The 23550-nt window shown below is 39.3% G+C and overlaps 1 protein-coding gene across 9 annotated transcripts in view; it reads left to right on the forward strand.

The window, feature by feature from the left end:
* Window positions 1–23550, forward strand: part of SCHIP1 (schwannomin interacting protein 1) — a 611368-nt gene that overhangs the window by 564366 nt on the left and 23452 nt on the right. For 7 of the 9 annotated variants that reach the window (NM_001265718.1, XM_077990478.1, XM_028843207.2 and 4 more), the window contains 1 exon segment: window positions 15923–16041. In NM_001265718.1, the coding sequence (NP_001252647.1) occupies window positions 15923–16041 (119 nt within the window). 9 annotated transcript variants of the gene reach the window in all.

Raw genomic sequence — 23550 nt, forward strand, 5'->3', positions numbered from 1 at the left:
ATTCAGCTCTTGATATTGTTATACAGGGAGATGTATTAGTCCATTCTTACACTGCTATAAAGAAATACCTGGCCAGGCGTGGTGACTCACGCCTGTAATCGCAGCATTTTGGGAGGCCGAGGCAGGTGGATCACCTGAAGTCAGGAGTTCGAGACCAGCCTAGTCAACATGGTGAAGCCCCGTTTCTACTAAAAATACAAAAATTAGCTGGGTGTGGTGGTGGGCGCCTGTAATCTCAGCTACTTGAGAGGCGAAGTGGGAGAATCGCTTGAACCTGGGAGGCAGATGTTGCAGTGAGCCAAGATTGTGCCACTGCACTCCAGGCTGGAGATTCTATCTCAAAAAAAAAAAAAAAGGAAATACCTGAGACTGGATAATTTATAAATAAAAGAGGTTTAATTGGCTCATGGTTCTGCTGGCAGTACAGGAAGCATGGTGGGGGAGGCCTCAGGAAACTTACAATCACAGCAGAAGGTGAAAGGGAAGCAGGTACATCTTCACATGGCCAGAGCAGGAGGAAGGGAAAGAGGGGAGAGGTGCTACACACTTTTAAACAACCAGATCTCATGAGAACTCTTATCACCAGAGCAGCATTAGGGGGATGGTGCTAAACCATTAGAAACCACCCCCATGATCCAATCGCCTCCCACCAGGCCCTACCTCCAACATTGGTGATTACAATTGAACATGAGATTTTGGTGAGGACACAGATCCAAACCATATATCTGGAGCTCTGCTAGATTTGTCTGTGTTGAACTCTCATCTTTAAAAGCTACACTTGGATGGGCGTGGTGCTTCATACCTGTAATCTCAATACTTTGGGAGGCCGAGATAGGAGGATCACCTGAGCCCAGGAGCTCAAGACCAGCCTGGACAACATAGTGAGATCCTGTCCCTACAAAAAAAATTAAAAATTATCCATGCATAGTGGTGCACACCTATAGTCCCAGCTACTCAGAAAGCTGATGGGAGTATCACTTGACCGTGGGAGGTCAAGGTGGCAGTGAGCCATGATCATGCCACTGCACTCCAGCCTGGGCAACAGAGCAAGACCCTGTCTCAATAAATAAATAAATAAATAAATAAATAAAAGCTATACTTGATTATTTTATTGGGCACAATTATTTCTTGCAGAGGCGACCAGTGTGGGATGGTCTGGCACACCCATTTAGAGTGTGAGCTGCAGAGGCAGAGAGCCCATGTTCATCTTCCTTAACCTCACTGAGCTCTTTCATCTTGCTGTAAAACACAACTGATAGTAATATCTACTCCAAAAGATTATTGAGAGGATTAAAGACATATGTAGGAGGTGCATATAAAGTGCCTGGCACATAGCAACGCCTCCCTCAATAAAGGGTAGCTATTGTTATGTTAATATATGCCAGGTAAGAAGATGCCTGCTTCCTTCATTTTAACTAACCTCCTTTGGCAGGATTTAACATATACAGGGTCCTTCAAACAAGAGCATACTTTAACCCCAAAGTCTTAGCCTTGGTGAATTCTGCTGTATTTTGAGTACCTGCACTGGGCACTGGGAGCAGCAGTCTGTGGCCAGCATTGCCACAGCCCCGGGAAGCATTCTGGGCTGCCTGCATGCAGACAGCGGGCCCCCCATCTGAAGTGAGGGTCCTGGGGTTTGGAGGAGAGTAAGACAAGGGAGATCTTTTCCAGGGAAAACCCTGCCCAAATGCAGATGTGGTTCATGAGAGACAACTTGTTACTGTAACATCTGACAAACATGCAATTAATTCTTTTCGGAACTGAGGTGGGGCAATGAGAATGGAGTAAAGGGAAGATTTCACTTTGGCTCGGGGCTACAGAGGGAAGTATTTCCTTTATAGAAGTAGGGCTATTATAAACTACCTTGAGACACATTTATGCCACAAGTCTTCTACAAATTGAATTTTAAAAAATGTGGAGAGAAATAAGTAGACACTGAAGATGAGCATGTCAGCAGAGGTTCAGATGCCAAAAGGTTATCTTGAATGGCCTTTTTGCTTTTAGAACTCTGTTCTTAACAGTGTTGTGGTTGCGCAAGAATCTATATTGGAAAATTTATTGACTGATATACTTGCTGCTTTCTATCTAAGCTTGTCACAGTGTAAGATGGTGTTGCTAAATGAAGGCTTGCCCTTTGAATTCTTTTCTGACCTATTTCTCCTGCAAACAGTAGCTTTATTTTTTGGAAATAAATAGAGGGCATAATTTGTAGTTTATGACAGTAGTAAGCTGATCCTGATGAGCGTGTGTGTGTGTGTGCACTTCTGCTTGTCTGCGTCTTGCACCAAAACATCCTCCAGCTGTGGGCCTTTTCCCTCTCTTTAGTAAAGCCTGTAAACAAAACCAGAAGCCATGGGAAAAGTGTAAAGAGAGCAGCAGAAAAGAACATTTGCTTTTGTGAAAAAGCCCGCCACTGGTTGAATTTTAAAGAAAAGTTGATGGATCTTTTTCTGTTGCCTATATTAATAGAACAAAGCGCTGCTCCTGGGCAGAAAGGGCCTCCTCTTGTTGGAAGTGAGTTTCAGTCTCGTCCTGGAGATCCTACCAGATGAGACTTTTACACGTGATTTTAAGAAATGATCAGTTTAGGGGGAAAAAAGCAAACATCTGTGTTACAGGTCAGCCTTTAAATTATACTGTTTTCATTTTGTCATGGGATACCCAGCTTTTAACTCAGTAGTGAAGTCGGCTGGGCTGGAAGTTTTCACATCTATTTTTATCCCACACAATCTACCCCTGCTTCAGATTGCTAGTTTCCTCACAGAGCTCCAGTCCACACTCGGCCCTGAACAGGGGAGTTGAATCAGCGTGGCTGAAGCTGAGTGCCTCTCTTTTCCTTTCTTGGGAACAGGAAAGGTGCTGTGGAGAGGAATTGGGGCGGGATCATTCAGGGGAAGGTGACAGCAGATGGTTGGAAGGCCGGAGTCAGCAAGCCAAGTGTCAGGGGTAGAGTGAGCCTCAGAGAACAGCAGCTGCCCGGTGCCAGAGCAAGGAAAGGCCGGGGAGCTGGGCGGGGCGGTGTCTCTGGGGCAGAGCAGGGCAAGAACACACACGGCTGGGCACAGCCTCTTAGCCAGCTCTCCATGTCAGCATGAGCAGTAACCAGGGAACTGGGCAATTGGCATATCAGCCTATCAGAATTCATGGGAGGTTATTTCTTAAGTGAAATTCTAAAGAGTTAAAGGATGAATTTGGACAGTGATGGAATGGATGACATCATCAGTCAAGAATCCTCATTGGATATGGAGGGGAATTATAAAAAGGTAAGGGGGGAGAGCTCTTTTGTTTATAAACAATTGGACCATTTTTCTAACTGGAAGAAAAATCACCCTTGAGGAGTGGCCAAATTCCACATTCAGTGGCTATTGCCATAATATAGTCAGGAAAAACTAAATGCACAGAATCAAATGCATTAAACTAGGAAAGTTCTTTCTGCTTTTCCCAGCTTATATTCATTAATATGTTACAGCAGTAACTAAAACACACATGTTGTTATTCTGAAGTTGAAAAAATTCTATTATGCATTTAACTGCTAGGCAGGCTGTTTATGTGAAGGAATTTTTTAAAAATTACTGACGTATTTATGGTTCTCTGACAAAAAATAATTACTAGAATGTTTAACCTATTTTTCCAATTTTTTGTTTGATTTTATTGACAATGAAAACTATCAAGTTTCAGTTAACATGTTTGGGGTTTTTAGAAGTTGATACAGTATCTGTTCATCTTTTGCCTGCCTTTTTTTTGAAAGTCAGTAAATATATTTTAAGAATGTTTTATATGGTAATGTTCTGGTAATCACAGGCCCGAGTAAAAATAGCTTTAGTTATATGGGTGAGGTCATGAAATTAAACTACGAGTATATGCTTATCTGTCCACAGAAGCCTAAAACACACACTATGTCCTTCCCTCTTCATTATTTGCCATAAGTCAAGTGTAGTTCACAACATGGCATAACGTGAAGAATAAAAGCTCTTGCATCATGGGCCTGAAAATGAAGACCCCTTTACCTCAGAGGCAAATATCAGTTAATGATAGAACAGTAAAACTTGCTACTTGATTTTTAATTTGATCAAATACATCACTAACTTTTTTCCCTGGAGCGAGATATAGAAAGAAGCTTCTGTCATGATAGAGCCTTACATATAGTAATGTAAAATATAGTAGTTTATATCTTATATACATACGTGTGTGTGTGTGTGTGAGTGTGGGGACTGTTTTAAGTATATTCTGTACTTCCTAGAGCAGTTCACAACAGCTTATGTTCTTTCTCCAGAAGCTGAAACTTAAATATGTAAAAGAGGTTTCAGTGACCTGCCATGTTGCCCTTTGTGTTTTTCATCCCTTGTGATCCCCAAGACAGGAATGAGAACCCAAGGTGATAGTTCGCTGAGTCTTATAACCGTAACGCTTCTCAGCTGTCCGCTTCTACCGGAAGTGGTGTGCAAAAGATGCTTGGGACACTCTGCCGTAAGAGTCAGATTGCTTATCCAACTCTGCAGAACAAGTGTAGCTATATCATACTTCTGCTGTTTTCAGTGTCAAAGAACTGGTCATGGTTTCCTCTGTCAAACTATTTCTCGAATAGAAAAGTATAGGTCAGTTTGCACTTAGGAAAAATGAAAGACATACCATTATTAATGCATTAACAATGAAGTCATCACCGCTGTAGTTTTCTTCTACTTAGAAACAGAGAGAGAACCCAGATGCCTGGAATAAGTGAGCAATGATACACCAGCAACCTGAGACAGGGCTGACTAAAGCTACAGACATGTAAGGCTCAAGGAGCTTTAAAACATCAACAACAACAAAACAGAATTGCACTGTGTAACCCATTATCTAACAAAGGCAGTAGAATGCCACATATGATTTCAGTATCTGATAGGTTAGTACAAAAAAACTGCGAGATAAACCTTCTAGATGTGTGGCGTGCTCAGAGATCAGTTCATTGTGTTCCAGACCTTAAACATTGTTCTCTTCTCATTGCAGCCTTTTAAATACCTTTCTCAGGCAAAGTGCTTTCAAATTTTTATATGTATCGTAATTATTATGAAGACTTCATTATAATTATCCTTCTTTAAACCCGCTCTTTATAATTTTACTATGAGCTTCTAGTGAAACAGGGCAACATATGCTTTTTTAAAAATATGAGGAATAAGAAAATAGTTACCTAGTATAAAAATGACTTTCCCTATTAGAATCTTCCTTTTCTAATTATTTTCTCTAATGTTTTTGCTGTTTTGTTGGCTAAGTAGAAAATTAAATTAGATGCCATAAAGTGGGGCTCTGCAGGCTTTTTTGACCTTGCATTTATCAGTAAGATGGTTTTGAGTCCATGCCTGTAATATACATATATTTTATTCAGAAATAGCACCGACTACTATAAAATATAATATGTATATATAAAAGATATACATATGAATAGACATTTTAAAGAATAAAATGTTTAAAATATAAATACAAGTAAAAGTTGTAATTTTTTTTATATTGTGTGGTACTTTCACCCCATTTTGAGGTCAGTTGTCAAAAACAATTAAAAATTTGATACACCCCTGCTTAGGTACCATAGAATTCCCTGAACCAGTCGCACTAATAAATACCACATGTGTATAGGGATTATTTTACAGAGTTGTTTTGAAGTCAGACAAACAGCCTTCAAGGGGAAAGGTCACTTTCTGATGACTAAAATTAGATTCCACCAAAGCAAAGGAAGAAAAAGATTATGCATCTGTTCCTTTTCCGTGGGGAAGGTTTTGATTGTAAGAAAAATGTTTCATTAAGGACCTCTGGTTTATTCAGTAGTAATAGTAAAACTGCACTCAACAGAAAACAGATCTTAGTGTTTAAGAAGAAAAGTGCAGACCTTAGCAGAATCCAAGGTGTATGCGTTCAGCCCATTATTTCCCTGCCCTGCTGTGAGCAACTTCTGATCCCCTGATAAAGAACCACAGAGCTGATTGTCTTCAGGACCAACATGGTACGCAGCATCTGAGTCAGTGTCCTCATCCATTCCACCATCACTTACCAAGAGCCCTCTCATATTCCTGGCACTGTGCGTGGCGCTAGGATCACCAGTGGGGGACTGAGCTTTCCCTCCAGGAGCTGACAGCCCCAGTGTGGGAGGCACATAAAGGAGCAAACCACATGGAACTGATGCTGCCTGGAGTGTCCAGATAGCTGGTGTGGACTTCTAAACTGTGCAGCCATTTAGATCTTTTCCTGCCCCAGGAATGTGTACCTAAAACACGAGAGTTGTTCATGTGTACATTCTTGGGGCAGGGAAAGATCTTAATGACACTAATGGAGAGAGAGAAAAGGAAATCGGGAAAATTTAATGTAGAATATGGCAGAAGACTGGCTCCAACTTTGTCCCAGAGCAGAGAAAATGCAGGGAAGCTGGTATTGCCTTCTGTTCCTAGGCCACTATGCACAGAATCAGGGAGCTGACAGCAGGGCGGTGAGTGGGCCCAGGGCCGGGCCAGCCGCTCGCTTCGCTTTGTTCCTCAGGGGTGCCGTCTCGAGTGTTGTGCATCCAATTATGGTGAAAGATTAGGGAGGACCCTGTGAAAAAATTAAAAGGCTGGAAGGAACAATATTTAAAGTGAAGCCACAGCTGCGCCTCATGTTTTTTTTAAAAGGTGAATGGAAATGACTGCTTGAGATAAACTGCAATAAACAGGAACACAGAATGCCAGCTGCCATTCCAGACAAGCGCTCTGCCCTCCCCACACAATTACTGAGGAAAAGCAGCCGTCGACCTCCATTAACCCTCACGTTTTCTTGCCTGCGAGGGCTGAATACGCTTGAAGAACCATGTTAAGTTACCGAAGGCTGGGACCTAGCCCCACCTCAGCCACCTGGGAAAAATCTCTTCCGCTTTGTGGGCCAGGGTCTCCTTTTCTTAAAAGGAAAGAATTAGCCTGATCGGTCTTAGATGTTATAAATGTAAAGATCCCTGGCTCGTGGCTCAGGTTTCTTATCATATCACCCTGTTGGCACAGCTCGGTTAGCCAGCCTGGTCAGGGAGTGGGTTGTTTCAGGTAACTAGAATTTCCAGTGAAATGCAAGTGTGTTAAATGTATTTGTTGTCACACACACATGCGCACAAACGTGAACACACACATGCATACACACGCCCCTTTCCATGTCATGGTCGTCTTCTGCAGCACTCTCTACTTTGTCTCTTTCCCTTCTCCTCGCTAGTTTCCTTAGGCTTCCAGTTCTCCTCATTTTCGTGTATGTGTATGGCTTTTTAAAAAATTGAGATATGATTCACACACATAAAAGCCACCATTTTAAAGTGTACACTTTGATGGTTTTTAGTATATTCATAAGGCTGTGCACACCATCGTCTAATTCCAGAATTTTTCGTCACCCCACAAAGAAACCCTGTACCCATCAGGAGTCACTCCCAAATCCTTTCTTCTCTCAGCCTCTGACAATCACTAATTCACTTTATGTATTTGTAAATGGACCTGTTCCAGATATTTCAGGCTCCTTTTCTCTCCCTTTCTCCATTCTTCTCACTACCTTCCCCACCCCTTCCTTTTAATATTAATAACAGCTACTACTTTATAAATTTTCTCTCTGTGCCAGGCACAGCGCCAAGCACTTTCTATATAGTATTTCATTTAATTATTAAAATAACCTAAAAATAGATATTATTTCTTTTTGCAGAAGAAGAAACTGAGGCTCAAAGAGTCTCAGTAACTCATAGTCATGTCAGAGTCAACATGTTAAGCAGGGTCTTCGTGACTCTAAATCCTCCTCCCCACCTTCTTTCTGGCCATGAGTCTGTGTCTACCTCCCCTGGATCCTAGGTCCATTCTGACACAGAAGGTTGAGGACACCAGCTCTCTGGCTGCTGATTAAGGCTTGGCTGTTTCATAACCATGCAGTAAGTGTTTGGGACTGTTGTGTTCCTGACAGTGATACTGAATGACTGTGATGGGTTTCCAGGCTTCTAAAATGGCACCTGTTAAAAATAGGTTTGCCAGATAACACTGTCTTGGGCTAAAAAGTATTCTCTGGTAGGCAATCGTGAGAAGTAGAATGAGCTCAGGTTCATTCCCAGCAGTTTGTGTTTTGGATATGGTGCTCGCAGGGGAGGAAAATCATTCAGTTTTCCACCGTATCCCTTGAGGAGTTAATGTTGAAACACCTTCTCTACAGTAGCCATCTTTGTAGACTGCACCTTAGACTCCTTTACTTTCAGCAAGGTTCCCATTCTAAGTGGCTACTGAACTTTACCCTAGGTGTTGGTTAAATACCTTTGCTTACCTTCACAATCAAAATATTCAAGTGCTATGGACTCTTGTGCAGTGGCACTTTTATCTGCCTGCTTCTGCGTATGTCGCTTCCCTATAGCATAAGAAGGAATGCAGTCAACACTAGGCAAAACCATCCTCACAGTTAGACTAATTGTAAATAAATATCTGCATTCTCTGGACTGGCATCCCAGTTCTTTTGATGTCAGCCAATACTCAAGTAAAATAGGTGTCAGAAGACGCAGGGCCCCAGAGTCCTTCCCCTTGTGTCCCCATCCTGGGCTTTAGATATCCGAGGCCAGCTCTCTCATGGGTACAGGTCCTGAGCAGTTTACGCCCAAAAGCCTTAACGTTGCCCAGCAGCCCAGGCTATCACTTATTTAAGGAAATGTGTTCAGGCAGGTTGGTACGAGGATGCAAAGATAAGACATTTCAACACCTTTTCAGGAAACCTGTATTTGGCAGCTCATCTTGACCTTTCTGGATGTTTAGTGTAAGTGACTGAAATGGAAAATGTCAGAAACACACAATGAAAAGAAAGTGTCCTGACTTACTATCCGTTCAGTGATGCAATTGAAAGATACTATTTTTTAACTTATATTTCCACTACCAATTAAAAAGCACTACCCAGGGGATAAAATAAGATTCAAGAATTTAAAATAACCTGCATGGTGCAAGCATTTATGCACTTGACATTCAATAGCATACAATTTCTTTTCTTGTGGAATGCTGTTTTTATATTCTGGTCTAGTGACAAATTCATGATTTGTCTCAGTGAGAAAATAATTAGAAAGTACTGTCAGTGTATTTTGGTTTTCTTTTGGCCTTTTCGTTTCAAAGAAAATTAATAACATTTACATAACAAACAAGTTCTATACTTCTGGTTCATAATGTTTAAGAGCTTCAGACTCCTCACACTGTAATGCTGCCTATAAATGTTAGAATAAAGCTGTCTTTCAAGCTGGGGAAAGAAAGAAGAGTGACTACCACTTTCCTAAAGGAAGAGAGAGCCTCAGAATCCCAGTTACATTCCCTGGCGGATGCTCCTAATGGTGATGATGCCAGATATCACTAGGCAATAGATTGCACTGAAGCAAGGGGATCATTAATTGCTTCAAAACAAGCATCCTGGTAAGGCCTTGGCAGAGGCCAGGCTGCTACAAATGAAATCCACCTGGCTCCAGAGTCTGGCCATGCCACATGGAACAGATGTATGCTCAATTACAGAAGAACCAACCCTGTGTTTCATCTAGCTACTTGATCTGCTCAATTTGTTTAAAGCTGTGGTTCTCAAAGTGCCTATGCTAGCATCATCAGCAGCATCTGGGAACTTGTTAGAAATGCACATTCTCACCTCCACCCCAGACTTTCTTGAAAAAGAAAAATAGACTGTGTATTTACAAGCCCTCCAGGTAATCCTCTTGCACAGTCAATCAAGTTTGAGAGCTATTGGCTTAAAGAAATGTGTGACAGAGAGGGGGTGTGTGTGTGTGTGTGTGTGTGTGTGTGTGTGTGTGTGTGTCTGTGCATGCGCACATGCATGCTCCTCCCTGGTCTCCACTTGGCCGACCAGTGTCCCAGCAACCCCTGGCATCCTGAGTTCCTTTCTGGGCCACGGGGGACCAGTGTATTCATCAGCTTCTGGGATGATGCAGCCCATAATCCTTAGGAAGTTTTTTGTCAATGGCAAAAAACTTTTTACCTTTTTACCATTGGTGGCAAGTATTTACTTCGTTGCTTTAACAAGCATTTCCTGAGGCCTGCAGGTAACACCAGTGTAGAAGACAGAGAAAGAGCAGTCAAGGCCTGTGAGGCCTCTTAACCTTAGAGAAGATCTGCAAAACCTCTAACCTTTTGCAATTCCTGGGGCTTATTAGAAACGCAGAGTCTCCGGCCCTGTCTCTGATTTAGAACATGCATCTTAGCAAGATCTTGAGGTGACTCATAAGTACCCTGAAGCCTGAGAAGCATTGCACCAGGTAACAACTTAGCAGTGTGAAAAAGAGGATGCTAGACGTGGTATCTGTAGGGGTTATTAGTGAATTAGTACTGAGACAATGAGCATTATAAAACAAGTACATCCAATAATTTTTAAAAGTCTATTTCAGTTCCCGTGGCAAAGGGTGAAAAGTAAGAAACAAATGCATCTGGGAGGACGGGAAGCTCAATGCGGGGAAGAGCAGAAAGACAGAAAATTGGGGGAAACACTTTTCTTTCTCCCACTCCTCCTTCCCACAACTGAATTTTGTCCAGGCCTACAACTGTTCCTGCTCCAAATCTTACATCTGCTTTTATTCCCACCTCTGTGCCTTTCTCATCTACTGGATCCCCTGATTCCCTAGGCCAGGTTTCCTTAAATCCATTCGTCCTCAGGGGAGTTTGAGGAGCCCTTTCCTCTTGGTCTGACAGGCCCTTTCCGCCTCTGTGGGTTTTATCATCTGTGCAGGACTCAGAAGGAAGCAGCTGCTTGTTGTGTCCTAAGCACCAGATGGCTTTAGGTTCAGGTTTAGGCTGTTATTTCCTGAAGTGTGTTCCTGAGAGCCCTAGAGCCCACCCCCCCCCCCACCCCCGCCGATTTTCCCACAAAAAATACAGTTTGTCAATTAAATAGATTTTGAAAATGCAGAAAACACCCAATTTTCCACTTGTAAATTTACGTGCAGATTAGCATGCTGAAGGCTTCTTGCTTCAGAGACACCACAATGCTGCTAGTAAGGTGGGCTGGGCCAGAGGCAGGAAGGCAGAACCTGGGGAGGGGATGCAGGAATGATCTTGGTGTGTAAGGGATGGGGCCATGCCATATGCCGAAAAAAAAGTATGGAAAGGTCCTGGGGACATATTAGATTTGAAGAGAGATGATACCTACCCATGCGGAACATTTTGCTTTTTATTTCATTACTGAATGCCCCTCTTTGTTCTTGTCCAGATTGGGGAATTGCAGTAGAACAGAGCACATCAGGAAAGGCTGAGCGTTGGTGTTCAGAGTCTACAAGTGCTCAGTGATCTGTGTTCTAAGATCATGGTGGCTTGCATGGCGTCATTGAAAGTCATTGTGAGCCTTATCTGCTCAGGCACAGCGGGTGGCAGTAGGGAATTTAGCGACAGATGAGGACAAAATCTTCCTGGGGCTGAATAGCGGTGAGTTTCTAATCATATTTTTGCTTTCATCTGGGGCTTGAATAGCTTTTCTGCCTGATAGTGATGAGCCCTATTCCTCAGTTGCCCTTTGCTTTTGCTAGCAATACCAATTTTAGATGTTGTACTTTTGTTTTATGAGGGTATTTCCCAAGGCTGTTTTAGGAGTGGACAAGGCTCTGCTTGTCATAAGTGCAACCTGACAGTGGTGTTTTGAGTCAGCCTCTTCCTTTTCCTGTACCCTTGGCTGTTTCTCACCCTGGAGCGTCTTGGGCTTGGCTGGATTGAGGGGGCTGGTGGAAGACGTATTTGCCTTGCAGGTATAATTCCTCAGAGAATAAACCGTCTTTGAAACCACACACACATATATTTTACACGTGTGGGCAACTGAAAGAAAATTAGGTTCTCATTGTTACATTTTAACATTGAGCAGTGATGGTAAGGAGAGTGGTCCTGATGAGAAGATATTTGTATTGTGGATATCTGTGGTTATGATTTAGCCTGTGGTATGTATGCTTTGCCAGTGTTTTCTCTTTTTGTGAGAAAACGTCACATCCATCTCAGGGAAGAAGTAGACCCATAACTCTCTGTGCCACATTTTATCCCCTACATGGTACCTACCATTATTATTAGTCTGAACACCTTACTCTTTCACGTGGAAAAGTGATGTGAAAAAGCAGAAAGATCTGGGATTAGAAAGCATGGACTTGGATCCTACTGCTCCTGCCTAACAGTATGGTAACCTTTCATCTCCCGCAGTTTCCTCATATTCAAAGCAGAAATTGGAGTATGAACCATAATGCTACCATCTATCACAGATTTACATTACCACAGGTCGGGTACAGCTGCTAAGTAATTTACCTAAGTTTTCTCATTTAATCTTCCAGCATCTAGTGAGATCCTTTGCCTCTGGACTGGGAAGAGTTTTCCAAGCACAAAAGCCACTGACAGCATGACAGAGGAAGCAAGCTATTGACTTAACTACATAACATTTACGGTTGAAACTCAAAAGGACAAATACTCTACTATAAAATGTTTAAAATTCTCAGACCTTAGTAGAAAAATAAGCAAAGCTAGGAATAAGTAATTCAGACAAAAGAAAGTACAGTCACTAAAACATTTAAATATTTACTCTAACTAGTAATCAAAGAAATTAAAATATAAAAACATTACTTTTTGCCTATCAAATTTTTTAAAACCTTTTTTTTTTAAGTGAAAATTTCAGTGTTAGCCAGGATGTAGTGAAAGCTGCACCCTCTTACATTGCTGGCGGGCATGTGGATTGGAACAGCTTTTTTTGAGAGCAATGTGACAAAATGTGTCAAGAGCCTCAACAAATGTTCACACTCAACTGATCTGCTAATTCCACTTCCAGGAACTAATCCTGAGGAAATAATCAGACATGTGGGCAGGCATTTATGTAAAGAGGCTAATTTCTGGCCGGGCACAGTGGCTCACGCTTGTAATCCCAGCACTTTGGGAGGCTGAGGCAGGCGGATCATCAGGTCAAGAGACTGAGACCATCCTGGCCGACATGGTGAAACCCCGTCTCTACTAAAAATACAAAAATTAGCTGAGCATAGTGACGTGAGCCTGTAGTCCCAGCTGCTTGGGAGGCTAAGGCAGGAGAATTGCTTGAACCTGGGAGGTGAAGGTTGCAGTGAGCCAAAATGGCGCCACTGCACTCCAGCCTGGCGACAGAGCGAGACTGCATCTCACCAAAAAAAAAAAAGAGGCTAACTTCCATGTTATTTTTAATTTAACACAACCCAAATGGCTAACCATAGAGGGTAACTCCATAGGATGGAATGATATGCAACCATTAAAGGTTGTATTTTTATTCCTTTCTGGCTTTTCTGGAGGAAAAATTTTTTAAAGATTTTAAAATTATGTTTTTAAAGAATTTGAAGTGATACAAGGGCAATTCTGAAAATATAATAAACAATATGATCTCAACTTTATAAAAAGGAAAATAATACACACATATGATAAAAACTAGGAGGAAATATACTAAAATGTTAGCAATCATCTCTCTCTAAGTGGTGGGATTATGGGTGATGTTTATATTCTTTATGCTTTTCTTGATTTGTTCAGTGGTATCCAGAGACAGAAAGAGAAGGAGAGAGGGGGAAAGAGTGTATTATACAACAGTCCTCTTTAAACTGTTAATGAAGTATTCAGGTGTAAAGAACTGCAATTAATGTAAATGGAAATATTTGTAAGGCCTCTCCCAATATCTGTAGCTCTAGTTTATCAAGAAAGATAGACAAGGAATCAAGGGTATCTTCACACATTCATACCCTGGGATAAGTGTTTTCTTTAAAGCCTGTTTTAGACCCTAGGCTAATGTCGGGCCAGCGTGTGTTGAACATTAATCCTTAACATTCATGTTGCTATCTACTGATTTTATATTTGGATATTCAGCTATACTCAACAGTCTTCTGCCTGTTGAAGACTTTGGTGAGAATCTCTTTTGTCTGTGATATGGATTGAGAAATAGGTTCACTGACTGTACAAAATCTGCCTGGCAGATACGGGGATTTGAAATGAACTTGTTTTAAATAAAGGTGTCAAGTGATGTGATTCTGTTTTGGCTGGACCATCCCAAGTGCCAGCCTTGCATATTCGGAAAGGTGGTTTGCCCTAATTAAGGTTCCAAGCAGTACAGTTGCAAGTGGTTTGTGAAATAAAAGGTATTCTTGCTTCCCTCTATAACCTTATGGTTGCTTTCTTAAGGCTCGGTTTTATGCTAGCCCAGCAAAAAATAAGAACTATGAAAGCAGTCTTTCACATCTGTAAAAAAAAAAAAAAATCTGTATAAAAGTAGTCTTTCACTTTATGACTGTACTACAAACACACACACACACACACACACACACGCTAGCTCCTAGTATGATGCAGTTTCATTGATACACGCTAAAATGGGGTGCTATATATATAGACAGAGATAATCGCTAAGTGTGTACAGTTGAAAGAATGCTTATGGTGTCCAAGGATTAAAAAGTGTGAGAGAAAAGGAGAGTAGAGATGAGGTTTCTTCGAACTAGTTCTCAAACCTGTTGAAATTAAATATCTGGCACTAGAGCCTGAGGCATTCTAATGCAGCCTGTAGAAGCTGGATCTTTGGAACCACTGTCTTAGCTGTACTTTGCTGTCATGTATTTTATTCTGTGCTGTCTAGTACAATATCCACCAACCATCTGTGATGGTTGAGCTCTTGAAATGAGGTAGTGTGCCTGAGGAGCTGAATTTTTAATATTAATTAATTAATTCTTAAGTTGAAATGCAAATAGCCACATGAGACTAATAACTACCATATTAGACAGAGCAGCCTTAACCTATTGTATACTGTCCTTCACTTGGGAATGAAGTTATTTTCAGTGCGCCCTTCCAACAGGCTGTGCCTTTTGTCATTGTGACACAGTGATGCTCCAGAACCTCCTTCTGGGAGAATGAAGGCATCACCAAGCCTTTAGTAGCCACACCCAGTCACATGACCTGCATTTTGTAATATAATTTGCTCAGTGTGGTCTTCAAGCCCTCGCTCAGTGCATGAAATGTTACTTCTCAAAGCCTTTGTCATCTCACAAAACTAAAATTTCATCCTCAGCCCAGGATTTTTGACTCATGTTGTTTGTTTTTTTGTAGTAGTTTCATTTTTAACCAAGGAAATCATTTTTAATCTTCTCCCCTGTTGTTTAAAGGGTTTAAAAGTTCAGCATGGTGAGTTTTTATGGGGCATTTAATGAGAAGCCAAGCATTGTAAACATATCCAAAGGATCACAGTAGTGTAGTTTACCAAATCCTTTTCCTATGCACACTGACCTGACCTCCCTTCAAAATATGAAACAGATGGGCCCAGTTAGAATTCTCCAGCTATTCCAGACATTATTGTCAAGGTTTCTCACATTCTAAAACCTGGTGAGATGAGGCTTGCCCTTGAATGGAACCAAGAGTCCCTGACAAGACTGTAAGCTGCGTGGAGGCAGGTGCTATGTCTGTCTTGTCCTGGGTTCTCTTCTGGCCTTATTTTGGCACCTGCCAGATCCCAGAGGCTGCATGTTGGTGAAGTGAATTACTGTTCTTGCCATAGAGAAAATGGGCTGGCTAAAGGGACATGTAAAGCAGAGAGAAGACAAGATCAGGGAAAGGGCACATTTGGGATCGAAGTGATTTGATTCAGGAGAAAGTACTTGCCCTCCACAACTTTACCTATACCTAGCAGGTAAGAAGAAGAAAGATTGTAGTGACAAATAATGTAGTTCTATCCTGGTGAAAATCATTGAGTACCATGATGGTGATTACGTAGACTAGAGATTAGAATGAGCTCTGAAGAATTGAAATTCAAGCCAGAGAGACTGGTAAAATTTCAGCTTTTAATAATTCAAATGCTCTTGTGCTGCAGCCTATTTATTTGTTTTTCATCTAATGTTACAGTTCTAAGAAACTTAACAAGTTAGACTGCCTGTGGTTGTGCTATATCTGCCCACTTATCAGCATTTTTTGTTTTCTTGAAATTTTAGGCACAGAAAAATGAGAGAGAGTCTATCAGACAGAAGTTGGCACTTGGAAGCTTCTTTGATGATGGCCCAGGAATTTATACCAGCTGTAGCAAAAGTGGGAAGCCAAGCCTTTCTTCCCGGTGAGTGTTCTTTTGAGTTGAATTTCTGATATGTACACAGTGGATTTTGTCACTTGATTATTCTAATAAAAAATGGCTTTTAAATCTTCCGTAGTTTTTTTTTTTTTCCCCTCGCATAATGGGTTTTAGACCCTTCCCCACTTGTTTGTTCGTTTCTTTGTTGTTATTATTGTTGTTATTGGCTCATTGCCCAGCTACTTGAGGTCAGATTTTTATATTCCATTTTTTTTCTAGACACAATACTGATGTTGTACACTGATAGAGGAATCAAGCCACACTCCTAAGCAAGCTGACTTATGATTAGAGACATGTGGCAGACTACCAAATTTCCCATTAAGCAGTCACAGATCACCCAGAATCACCCCCCTGACACATTTGATTGCAATAAATACTCGTAACTGAGAAATGCAATTCCCGCTTTGATCATTCAATGTTTATTACAGTTCTTAACCTGTCCTCCAGGTGGTTTTTCTTTATCTTAATTTATTTCAGGATATCATTACTCTTTATCATAATTTATTTCAGGATATTATTGGTCATTTGCATAGCTTCTAATTCCAAGTAAGACATATTTAAATTATAATTTTATCCAAAAAACAGTGCTATAGGCCAGAGTTTCTCAAACTTTAATGTGCTTATGAATCATCTGGGGATTTTGTTAAAATGAAGACTCTGATTCAGTAGATCTAGGTGAGGCTCAAGATCCTCCATTTCTGTGAAGCCTCAGCTGTGATATTCATGCTGCCATTCCATAGGTTACTTTGATTAGTGAAAGTACAGACAGTCTGCAAAGTTAGGCATTACAAATACGGGTATTCCAAGTGATGAAAGCACGTAGAATGTTTTTACTAAGATATAGTAACTGATGACCTATCGGCATTCTCATGGTCTCCACCTCACTCCTCAAATGTCTGTTTCCTCTCAGTCTTCCTTTGGGCTAAAAGCAAATATACTCTGTTAAAATACTCAGTTATTTTACCATCATCAGCTAGGCATTGGAAACAAATTATAGTATTTATGCATCCATTTAACCAACATATTTCTTCCATGTCTTCGTGTGAGGCCTGGAACTAGGCATTTTTAAAATATCTATCTGTATTCCATATGGCTTTCAGTAAGGCTTGTACTACTGTCTTATCCTGAGAGATTCTAAATCAGCAACAATCAGAAAGCAGACACATACTCACATATACACCTATTTGTGAGGCACTGCAGGCAGATCAGTACATCAAGACAAGAACGCCAGTTTCACCAGGCAGTGTTCCAGCATCTCTTCCTCAGCAGGGTGCCAGTTCTGTCTCAGAACATTCCCTTGTATTCCTACACATCCCTCCAGAACTGGATGGTCAGCCCTCCCCTTTCCCTTGGGAGCACCTCTTTCCCCTCCCAGTTAGATGTGGCAGAAGATGCTTTGGCCTAGGAACCTGGAGGTCTGAGGATTAGTCCTAGTACATTTCTAATTTTGAGACTTTAACAATTTACTTAGTTTTACCATGTCTCATTTTCTTCATTTTTGTGAAATGAGAGCATTGGACCATATCATCTTAATAGATCTCTGCCGCTGCACTCTGATATTTCCCAGAGTGCCAAAATTTCTTCTTTTAGAAGCCCAATCTGTCTGTTCAACAATATCATATCCCTGTTACAAATGAGAGGTTTTGGTTTTGAAAATCAATGATATATACACACACACACACACACACACATATATATACCTATGTACATATATATAACCCATATACATGTATATGTACATAGGTATATATGGATGTATACATATATATATGTGTTTCCGTGTGTGTGTATATATGTATACTCCAGGTATATTTATATTATCCTTGTCCCACTCTCCAGAAGTAATAACTTTTTACTTCTTAACTGTTTCTTCTGGTATTTACCTACATATCTCTAAATAAAATGCTTATCTTCTTAGTTTTTATTTTAACCATCAGACTATCTACTATTAAAAAAACAGTGATTTAGCTTTTTTTATAGCCCTCCCAAAGACTCTCATCTCTTCTATTCTTCCTTTAGAGTAATTTCATAATTTAGAGTCAAATAGCTATTTAATGTTTACATTATTAAGATTATGCATTATTCATCGCTTCTCGGCCTTTTAGCTAAGATCAAGTGTAGATTATGCATTATTCTCACTGAACCATGTAGTAAACTGTGGTTACTTGAGAAATTTTATTTTTTTTGTCCTGAAATTAGAATTGCCTGCTTTTTCCCCATGTACTGCATTTGTATTCCAGTGTGTGAATATACCACAATTTATTTGGCCACTCTCCTGATAATGGGCACTGGATTGTTTCAAAGGTTTTGCTCTTGTGAACAATGCTACTTACAAACATTCTTGTACATGTCTTCTGCTGTACATATGCAAGCGTTTCTCTTTGGGGCATACCTAGGGGTGGAATTACTAGGAAAATACATGAATGTTTACACTTAGAATATAATGTCAAACTGTTTTCCAACATGGTTGCAAAAAGTTATACTCCTGCCATCAATGTTTCAGAGATCCTGTGGGTCCATAACGTTGCTAACATTTGATATTGCCAATTTCTTTTAAGTTTTTGTGAATTGAATAGGTATAAAATTATTTTTATTGCATATATTAGCCATATTTGTTTTCTCTTCTGTGAAGTATCTGTTTGGGTCCTATGCCAAATTGCTGTTGGATTCCTTATGCTTCTCTCATCGACTTATCGCAGTTCTTCAGTCATGATACTAATGCTTAATACATTGTATGTATTGCATATATCATCTCCCAAGTTGTAACTTGTTTTTCACTTTTTTAATATGTGTTTTATGACCATAAGTTATTAATTTTATGGGTTAATTTTATACTGAATTTTATCAAACTTTAATGGCTTTCTGTATCTTGTGTAAAAAATTTTCTTCTCCCCCAAGATCCAATAGACATTCATTAGACTTCCTACCAAGAGTTGAAAGTGTTGAGTTTTTAAAAGTCTGCAATCAATCAAAAATTGATTTCTTAATATGGGGTGAAGAAGTCAAATTTGATCGTTTTCCTTATAGATGACCATTTCTTTATCATATTTATTGAACAATCACTCTTTTACTCACTGATCTTATAGACTACTCCCATGGATACTGCATATTAATGGAAATATATTCTATTTCATTATTGTTTCTATCTCAGCAGCAAAATATAGTCTTAATTACAATAGCTTCAAAATAAGTCCTGATATCTGGACAGGAAAGTTCTTTTTGTTATTCTTTTTCTTCAGAAGTATGCTGCCCGTTATGGCTTTTTTTATTCCTCTACATAAACTTTAAATAATATAATCAAGTTTAATAAAATACTCTCTTGGAATTTTGAATGTAATTGCGTTGATTCTATAGACCAATTTAGGAAGCATTACATTTTCACATTGTCTTTCTATCCATGAATATGGTCTGTCTTTCCATTTATTTAGATCTTATTAGATATTTCTTAATAAGGTTTTATAATTTCCCATTTAGACATATTACACATCCCTTGTTATATTTATTTCTAGATACTTGCTATTCTGATATCTTAAATTCTCTTCAGTAATGCTTTCTCATTTGCTGCTGGTGAACAGAAATGCAATGAACTTTGTATACTAGTGTTATATCCAGCCACTTTGTTATTGCTTCTATTACTTCTCCACTCTCCTATTATTTCTAATAAAGTTGTCTGTAGATTCCCTGAGATTTTTGAACAATGATATCATCTACAAATAATGGCAGCTTTATTTATTCATTTCCAATTCTCATGCTCCTGGTTTCTTTCTTTGTCTTATTGGATTAGGTAGGTACCCTAACACAGTGAGAATTAGAAATAGTAGTAGTTGGAATCCTTAGGTAATTTCTCATATTAAATGAAATGTTTCTACTGTTTTCCCATTTCAGATTATGTTAATTTTATGTTTTCTTTAATGATTCTCTTTATGAGATGATATTCCTTCCAGTTATAACTTACAAAGAATTTTTATCATGAATGGGTATTTAACTTTATCACATGCTTTTTCTTCATCTGTTGAGGTGAAGAAAAAGTACAATTTCATTCTGTTAAGCTATTGTATGAATTAACGAATTACATTTATAGATTTTCAAAATATTAAACTGTGCTAGCATACCCAGTCTAAACCTAAACTGGTTAGGGAGTATTATATTTTTTCAGATACTAATATTATAAATAAAATCTGAGTAAATAAATTATAAATAAAATTAATATTTTATTTATAACATTTTGTTTAGTATTGTTAGGTTTATATTCATGATTGACATGGATGTATTGTATTCTTTTCTTCTGATATTTTTGTTTGGTTTTAGTATCAGGGTCCTGCTGGCTTAAAAACGGATTGGGAACTATTCTCTTTCATATTGTCTAAGAAAAGTTTACATAATATTTTTATGATCTGTTTCTATAAAGTTTGGTAGGACTCATTTCTCTCTGGGCCTGGTGTTTACTTTGTGTATTTGCTTTAACAACAGCTTCCATTTCTTAAGTGGTTATAATATTATACATACTTTTTATTTCCTCAGATCAGTCTGATGAGTTGTATTTTTCTAGGTATATGTCCATTTTGTTTGTTTTCAAAATTGTTGGCATATTTTCTCATTTCACTAAAAATATTAATTTTAATTAAATTGTTTAAAATGTTTTCTTCTGACCTGTTGTCCATCATGACTTTCTGAGTTTATTTTTTGTTTGTTTTGCTTTCTGCCCACCAATAACTAAGTATAAGACACTAAAAGCTGTTTATAAACTGTGGTTGGCGCTAGTTGGCATCCGTCATCTGCTTAGAGAGCTCTTCCCTGACCACCCTGTTAAAAGTAAACACTCTCATACCCATCACTTTGTCCTGTCTTATCCTGCTTATCTTCTTATCCTGATTTGTTGGTATGTGTGGGGGGTGGGAGAGAAGGGGGGTGCTTATTACTACCTGACATTGTAGTGTGTATACTTTGTTCTGTCTTTCTCTAGCTCTAAAATATAAGCTCTAAGAGAGCAGGTCTTCATCTCTATTTTGTTCACCACTGTAACTAATGCCTAAAATAGTGTCTAATACATAATCACTAAATATTTATTGAACAAATGAATGGTGAACTTCACTATAGAATGGCCGAATAAGGACACAGTTCTTTCATTGGGATGCATCTAATTAAGAGTATCTGGGGATCTTTTCTCTTGGGCTATGAATTGTGACTGAGAAACCCTCCAACCTCATCTTCAGTCATTTTAAACCTGGCTGCCAATGTTTTAAGACTCTAGCAGGGGAAAGATGGGAACCGTAGCATGTAAAATTTTACTTAATTTCCTTGATTTCAGTAAAGCACCTGTTTGCCACCTCAGCTGTGCCTGAGCGTGCTCCAGTCTCAACCTCTTAAGACAGTAAGTTTTCTGATTCTGCCAGGCCACAGGTGGTCAGGGCAGATAGCAGGGCAAGAGGGTCCTTTCAGGTGTTAAATCAGTCTTCCTTTGTGTTCAGTCCTACTTCACTCCCCTACTTTCAGCTGTGTCTGAGCATTCCCAGGATTCTGCAGTGGAAATGCATGTGCTTCCTCTACCAGCCTCCCGTGTGGGCACATGGTAGATTGAGGTAGTTACATCAAATACTCCCCACCCATCTGCATATTATCTTCTAAAATTTCGTCAAAATCTCTTGTGTGCTGTTGTTTCTGTTTCCTTTTTCTTTGTCCATGTAGATTTATACCTTCTTTTTTTCTTTAATATTATTTTGGTAGGATTTCAGAAGTGAGAGTAGATACTTGTGCTCAATATGCCATAGTTAACTAGAAGGTTTTCACTATTTTTAATAGCAGAAATATGTTGAATAAAACCCTGTGTGGAAACCCAGTTTGGCAGTCCTCCTTTTGTTCAGGAGGACTGAAGGAGAGAGACTGGAATACCTCTGCCCAGAAAATGTGTCCTCCATCCTAATTGCCCCTTTCCATGCCTCCCGTTTGGCACCTCTCTCCATCCTTCCCCTATAAGCCCCTGAAGCCTACTTGAAACTCTTCTGGCAGAGCAGAATTTGAAAATCACTGAGTCATCTGCCCCCTGCAGAGACAGGGCTGTCTAAACACAAATGTATTTCACAGTAGCTCATAACAAGCTACATTTGTTGACTCACCATAAGGAAGATTATTTATATCCCTTTTTTTCTGATACTTTCATCTTCGTGTTCTGGGATGAGATCATCCTCTGAGAACATGATGAGTGTTTCGGATCTCTCTCAGAATGATGGTTAATGATGAGACTAAATGTTTCTAAGAAGTATCACTTTCTCCCTGTAAATTTAAAGTTTGCAAAGACTGACTGTCATCCTCCTCATCAGTAATAATGTAGGAGAAAAGCCTTTAGAATGTTCAGTTGCAATTGTGTAACCCATACTCCCTATCCCTGTTAGAATTTGTTTCTACTGCATCACTATCCCTGAAATTCTTCATTGAACTGGAAATACCTTACCTCTTACTTACAAAAATACTTGAGGGATGTCAGAACATTGAGTTCACCAGTATGGTACTCCAAAATGTACCAGAGCACATAACAGTATTTGAAAAACCATTAGGTAACTTACAGAAAACCTATCATTTTTTATGCCCTCCTCCAAGGATTACCTCTAGTATTCTAAAATATTACGCAATTTCAATGGTGAAATAAGATTTTAAGTGGATCTTTCGAGGAGTAATAAGATTAAAACCAGGTAAACCTGATACCAATCTACTACTCTGAAGAGCTCAATGCCCAATTTTACATGAGGCCGGAGATTTAAAATTAATTGACCAAGCAGTGGATTCCTAAATGGCAAGCTTACTTTTTAAGGCAGGGCCTACTGAGGTGAGTGGGATCTTTGGCAAACTAATGGAGTTCTGTTTATGTTTCTTTAAAGGCTGTATATTTGCCTGTAAAAACTAACTTCATGAACAGAATGTGAGAAATTATTAAGTAACATGAGGGTCTGGGAAGACTGGAGTTTCAACTGTTCCTGTGAGCATGAGTTCCTCTTAGTTGTCTGTTGGGTTTTAGTCCCACTGGATTTTTCTAGATGTTGCTATCTCCTAAAGCACATCTTAAGAGTGACAAGCTGTTAAATGAAAGCTAGGCTACAATAATCCCATAAAGACATTTCATGCCTAATACTGCAGCAAAATAATATTTGATGTTGCTTCATAACTCAACTAATTAAATTTGGCTTATACTGAAATGTGACAAGTAGAGGGAGTGTCATTTTTTTCTTCAAAATTTGCTAATCCACACAGTATCAGCCCTTTACAAACTGAAACTGTACAACCTTTGTCATTTTTTCTATTTAAAAGTGTTTCTGTAAAAAAATTTTTTAAAGCTTAAAATGAAATGAGAAAAATGAATTATCTATTTTTGAAATAAGGTTTCTAAGAAATATTAGGGTTAGTCATATTCTTGAAGAAACATTTTGTCTATTATTACTAGTATAATACTTTCCTATAAAAAATGTTTTCATTGGCCAAACTAATGATCAGTTAGCATTATGT

The sequence above is a fragment of the Macaca mulatta genome, chromosome 2 (assembly GCF_049350105.2).
Source record: "Macaca mulatta isolate MMU2019108-1 chromosome 2, T2T-MMU8v2.0, whole genome shotgun sequence".
NCBI classification, from domain to species: Eukaryota; Metazoa; Chordata; class Mammalia; order Primates; family Cercopithecidae; genus Macaca; species Macaca mulatta.